The sequence below is a fragment of the Hyperolius riggenbachi genome, chromosome 12 (assembly GCF_040937935.1).
Source record: "Hyperolius riggenbachi isolate aHypRig1 chromosome 12, aHypRig1.pri, whole genome shotgun sequence".
Classification (NCBI taxonomy): Eukaryota; Metazoa; Chordata; class Amphibia; order Anura; family Hyperoliidae; genus Hyperolius; species Hyperolius riggenbachi.
This window is the reverse complement of record NC_090657.1, coordinates 61,344,162-61,350,161: the sequence shown is the minus strand read 5'-3', so window position 1 is coordinate 61,350,161 and position 6,000 is coordinate 61,344,162. Positions and strand designations below refer to the sequence as shown.

The following is a 6,000-nucleotide window of genomic DNA, read 5'->3' as shown; positions in this document are numbered from 1 at the left end:
GTCTTCCATAAGTTAGGATAGTCTTTGGAAGAGGTTTTTTTTTTGGGGGGGGGGAGGGGGGGGGGTATTTGATTATGTAGCAACCTATATACAGGCATCCCTTATAAAAAAAAATACAGTAAATATTTGGAGTTTTATTTCTACTATTCTTTTCTATTACACAGTCTGAATAGGAACGACACTAAAACAGCAATAGGGACTCCACGAAAAACTGCAAAATGCATACAAATTGCTTTTACCTCCTGGTACAGGCAAGTCTTAAACTGATCAGTAAATTATGTGCTTACATGCCCCCTAAATTACATGAGAATAGCTATTTTCGTAAAATTAATGCAAATTTCCTCATGAATTACCTCATAATTTACCTCATGAGGTAAAACATAACTAAAACCTACGAGAATTGCTAAATGTCATTACCTCATGAGGTAAATTACCTCATATGAGATAATTTGTTTGAAAACCCTACCAGAATTGAGGCCAATGGATGGAAAAACAAACTCCAATTATTATTTTTTTTATAGTGCTGACATTTTCTACAGTGTCTTCCCTTCCGCAATTTAAGGTGGGTATGGAGGAAAACAATGGATTAGGCTGGTGATTGTTATTTCTAGGGTGGGTATGCTGGATCAGTAAGTGACATCGGGGGACACCTTTACATGTAGTTTTTCGGAAGGGCTGGCGCTTCCATAGAGGCAAAGGGGGCAATTGCCCATGGGCCCCAGAGTCTGCCCCCCCCACCCCCTCCAGCTATGCTGACCCATGACAGTGGGGTTGTTGTGCATTTACTTTGCATAGGATAAGAAGGAGGTGGATAATGGGAACCCCAAAAATGCTTTTTAGGGGACATGCGATGATATTGTGTGACGGGGGAGATTGGATTGGGCCTGGCACCTGCCTCAGGGGCCCTGGGTTAATTTGGTTGGAAGGGGGGCATCAGGGGGGGCCTTGAAGTTACTTTTGATTTATTCTGTATATATATAGAAAATGAAGTCTAGAACATACGATAAATGATCATACATGCACACTACATGCACACCCACTGCTCTGCTGCAGCAGAAAAAATCTAAAAAATCTAAAAAACTAAAAACATATTGTATAAAATTGCAGAAATGATGCAATGAGGTAATGGTGCCTGATAGGTTAAATTGAGTATATATAGCGGAGTCTTGACCAAAAGTGGTGATGAGGCTTAGTTTTCCTAGTGATAAATATCACAATAGTCAAATGAGCAAAATAAATAGCAGCAAAGGTAAACCTGATGAATATTCTAGGAAGTGGTAGTTACTCACAACCTCCGTAGATGTTCCGTAATAGCAATCCTGGAGCCGCTCTATCCTGTCCGCCCCGGCCGGCGGCTGGGCAGGAGAGTCTTTGACCCTCTGTTGAGGTGGTAATTAGCAGCAGGGTCGGGCAAGCTCGCCCGGCTTCAGTGTCAGTAGAACAGCGTTTGGTGTCCGGAAATCTTGCCGTAATCCCGAGCTCCACCAAGTATCGCCGTGCGTGATGAATACACCTCCTTCCGCGATGGTGCTCGTGACGTCACTGCAGCCTGTAGCGATTGGCCAGGCTGCAGTGACGTCACGAGCACCATCGCGGAAGGAGGTGTATTCATCACGCACGGCGATACTTGGTGGAGCTCGGGATTACGGCAAGATTTCCGGACACCAAACGCTGTTCTACTGACACTGAAGCCGGGCGAGCTTGCCCGACCCTGCTGCTAATTACCACCTCAACAGCGGGTCAAAGACTCTCCTGCCCAGCCGCCGGCCGGGGCGGACAGGATAGAGCGGCTCCAGGATTGCTATTACGGAACATCTACGGAGGTTGTGAGTAACTACCACTTCCTAGAATATTCATCAGGTTTACCTTTGCTGCTATTTATTTTGCTCATTTGACTATTGTGATATTTATCACTAGGAAAACTAAGCCTCATCACCACTTTTGGTCAAGACTCCGCTATATATACTCAATTTAACCTATCAGGCACCATTACCTCATTGCATCATTTCTGCAATTTTATACAATATGTTTTTAGTTCTTTAGATTTTTTCTGCTGCAGCAGAGCAGTGGGTGTGCATGTAGTGTGCATGTATGATCATTTATCGTATGTTCTAGACTTCATTTTCTATATATATACAGAATAAATCAGTTTATTCAATTAGCGCCTACCTAGTATTGTTTTTACGGTCTATCTTTATTTAGGGGTTTTTGGGAATACCCCATTCTAGGTGGAGCAGCTGCTAGTTTCTTAGGCGCCACACTATACCATTTATTTTTGAAGTTACTTTTGCCCCAGGGCCCATTGTAGCTAGAACTGGTCCTGTTTCTCGGCCGACCTCCACCGACTGTCTCAGCTGAGAACAGTCTAGTATGTGTTACAGGACTTTGCAATGTTTAAAGGAAGGAAGATAACGTGTAGCAGGACAGCACTTATGTAGGCGGGGGGAGTATACGGAGCACAGAAAGTCACCACTGTCTCCTTAGATAGGGCAGAGAAATATTTTCTGTTTTCAGTGGGGCAAAAACAATAGTGCAGTTACAATGCATTACTTAGTATCATGTCCCCATTATGATTAATTTTATGGAATATTAAATATGCCTCCAGTGCCTCTTTAAAGGATACCTTAACTGACATGTGACATGATGAGATAGACATGTGCATGTACAGTGCATAGCACACAAATAACTAGGCTGTGTTCCTTTTTTTCTTTCTCTGCCTGAAAGAGTTAAATATCAGGTATGCAAGTGGCTGACTCAGTCCTGACTCAGACAGGAAGTGACTTCAGTGTGACCCTCGCTGATAAGAAATAATAACTATAAAACACTTTCCTAGCAGAAAATGTCTTCTGAGAGTAAGAAAGAGGTAAAAAAGGGGAATTTCTTATTAGTGAGGGTCACACTGTAGTAACTTCCTGTCTAAGTCAGGACTGAGTCAGCCACTTACATACCTGATATTTAACTCTTTCAGGCAGAGAAAGAAAAAAAGGAACACAGCATAGTTATTTGTGTGCTAGGCACTGTACATACACATGTCTATCTCATTATGTTACATGTCACTTCGGGTATCCTTTAACAAGGGATTTAAAGTGGGTGAAGCCAAGTTCCTTTTAACTCAAAAAGTCAACATGTGCAAAATTATACTATAGCACCCTTTATATCGAGCCCAACCAGCTATTTTTCACTTCTAATTTCCAATCATGTACTAGTTTGATAAGATGTCCAGCTTATATTGCCTGAGATCGTAACAATTCTGTTTTAGTCTAAATGAGTCCAGACCTCAGTATGTAACTTGTGTTTGAAGCAGAGGGCGCCACCAGTGCTAAGTATCAGGAGTGATAGAAGTATGACACTGGTGGAGGCAAGTATGATGTTCTTAAGGTCTCTAGGCTGATGGTGTTAGGTGAGTATGATGGTCTTCAGGTCACTAGGCTGGTGGTATTGGGTGAGTATGATGGTCTTCAAACCTGTAGGCTGGTGGTGTTAGGTGAGTATGATGGTCTTCAGGTCTCTAGCTGGTGGTGTTAGGGGAGTATGATGGTCTTCAGGTTTCTAGGCCAGTGGTGTTAGGTGAGTATAAAGAGCTCCAAAATATAAAGAGCTCCTTATAACTTTAGCTGCTTTTCCATTATTTCTTTCAGTTTGAACTTTTGGATCTGAAACAAAACAGGAAAAAAAGAAACAATTCAGTCTGAAGCAAGAGTGGTTTTTTTTTAGAGCAGAACAGAGCCTTTATTATTCTAGCGTTCGTGAACCCCTTGGATTGGCTCACAGTGATCACCTGGTAAGGAGCCAATGAAACTGGCTCCTAACAGACAGGAAGAAGCATAGCTGTCACATGACGAGCAAGCAGCGATGGGCTTGGGGCTGTGGAAAACCACCGGCTTAGATTCTGTGACTCATCAGAGATGGACGGCTGCAAGTGCAGTGTAGAATCTTATATCCGCGGCCCTGAGCCAGTTAAACAAAGTTTAATAAACTTGCCGGGACTCTCGATGTCAAGACTTCCGGCTTCCCCCAGCACAAGAGGTCATCTAATCGCAAATTGGAAGTGCTGTACAGCAGATTGTAGAGCTAGGCTGACCATGTGTCCTCTTTTGCCCGGACAGGTCCACTTTTTCAGACCTGTCCTGGCTGTCCTCCCGGATATTTGATCTGTCCGGAGAGCCGAACACACTTGCAGAGATCCATTGAGGCTGAGATGAGCCGAACACTGCGAGTCAGTGGCAGAAGAACAGCTTGCAGAGATCCATTGAGGCTGAGATGAGCCGAACACTGTGAGCCCAAGGCAGAAGAACCATTTGCAGAGATTCTCTGCAAACGGTTCTTCTGCTGCTTGGGCTCGCAGTGTTTGGCTCATCTCAGCCTCAGTGGATCTCTGCAAGTGGTTCTTCTGTCGCTGGCTCACAGTGTTTGGCTCATCTCAGCCTCAGTGGATCTTCTCTCTCTGCAAGCTGTTCTTCTGCAGCTTGGGCTCCCAGTGTTCGACTCATCTCATTCGACTCCTGACTCAAACGGCTCTTCCTCGGGCTAGGCAGTGAGTCAATCCCTTCCTGCTGCTCTGCTCCACCTCCAGCCGCCCCTATCCACTGAGACAGAGCAAATTGCAGAGCAGAGGGGTGGAGACAGCCAGAGACAGCCTGAGTTCAGTGGGACTCACGCTGGGCTGATCACTGGTGCTGTTTGTGTGTGACCTGTGGGAGCAGCTCAGCAGCACAGCCTGAGCCCTGAGTTCAGTCTGTCAGTGTCAGTGAATTGATCCAAGTCACGCTCGTGCTGTGTGGGCAGCCTGTGGGAGCATAAGGGCCTGAGTTAGCAGTGAAGTCACTGCTGTGTGGCCAGCCTGTGGGAGCATAAGGGCCTGAGTTGTTAGCAGTGAAGTCACTGCTGTGTGGCCAGCCTGTGGGAGCATAAGGGCCTGAGTTGTTAGCAGTGAAGTCACTGCTGTGTGGCCAGCCTGTGGGAGCATAAGGGCCTGAGTTGTTAGCAGTGAAGTCACTGCTGTGTGGCCAGCCTGTGGGAGCATAAGGGCCTGAGTTAGCAGTGAAGTCACTGCTGTGTGGCCAGCCTGTGGGAGCATAAGGGCCTGAGTTGTTAGCAGTGAAGTCACTGCTGTGTGGGCAGCCTGTGGGAGCATAAGGGCCTGAGTTGTTAGCAGTGAAGTCACTCTGCTGTGTGGGCAGCCTGTGGGAGCATAAGGGCCTGAGTTAGCAGTGAAGTCACTCTGCTGTGTGGGCGGCCTGTGGGAGCATAAGGGTCTGAGTTAGCAGTGAAGTCACTCTGCTGTGTGGGCGGCCTGTGGGAGCATAAGGGCCTGAGTTAGCAGTGAAGTCACTCTGCTGTGTGGGCGGCCTGTGGGAGCATAAGGGCCTGAGTTAGCAGTGAAGTCACTCTGCTGTGTGGGCGGCCTGTGGGAGCATAAGGGCCTGAGTTAGCAGTGAAGTCACTCTGCTGTGTGGGCGGCCTGTGGGAGCATAAAGGCCTGAGTTAGCAGTGAAGTCACTCTGCTGTGTGGCCAGCCTGTGGGAGCATAAAGGCCTGAGATTCTAAGCTATACTGGGGCCATATTCCTATCTAACCTATACTGGGGCCATATTCCTATCTAACCTATACTGCGGACATATACCTTGTCCGCACATTTGTGGGGAAATCTGCTGCCAATCTCATTGCATTTTGTGGGAAATTCTACTGCGAATCTGATTGCATTTTGTGGTTGGCCGGCCCTCCACCATGTGGTCTGGAAAAAAAAAACGTCCCTCCATGCCCACGAAGTTAAACAGCACACTGCTAAGGTCTTGTATATTTGGCCCCACCCATGACCACACCCACATGCTGTTGTGATCGTCCTCTTTTTTGGAAATCAAAATATGGTCACCCTAGTAGAGCAGTTCCAAACACTCAAGCCGCAAATCGCCCCAGGGGCTTGCTGCACAGAAGGCAGGTTTGCTCTAAACTTTTTAATCCCTAACATAAATTAAAAAGTTAAAATTAAATCATTTGTGG

General features: G+C 46.2%; 1 protein-coding gene across 1 annotated transcript in view; it reads right to left on the bottom strand.

Moving 5' to 3' along the window:
- Nucleotides 1-3,135: 3,135 nt before the first annotated feature.
- Nucleotides 3,136-6,000, bottom strand: part of LOC137541844 (medium-chain acyl-CoA ligase ACSF2, mitochondrial-like) — a 76,627-nt gene continuing 73,762 nt past the window's right edge. The window contains exon 16 of the mRNA XM_068263385.1: nt 3,136-3,653. Within this exon, the coding sequence (XP_068119486.1) occupies nt 3,603-3,653 (51 nt within the window). The 3' untranslated portion in view covers nt 3,136-3,602. The remainder of the gene's footprint in view (nt 3,654-6,000) is intronic.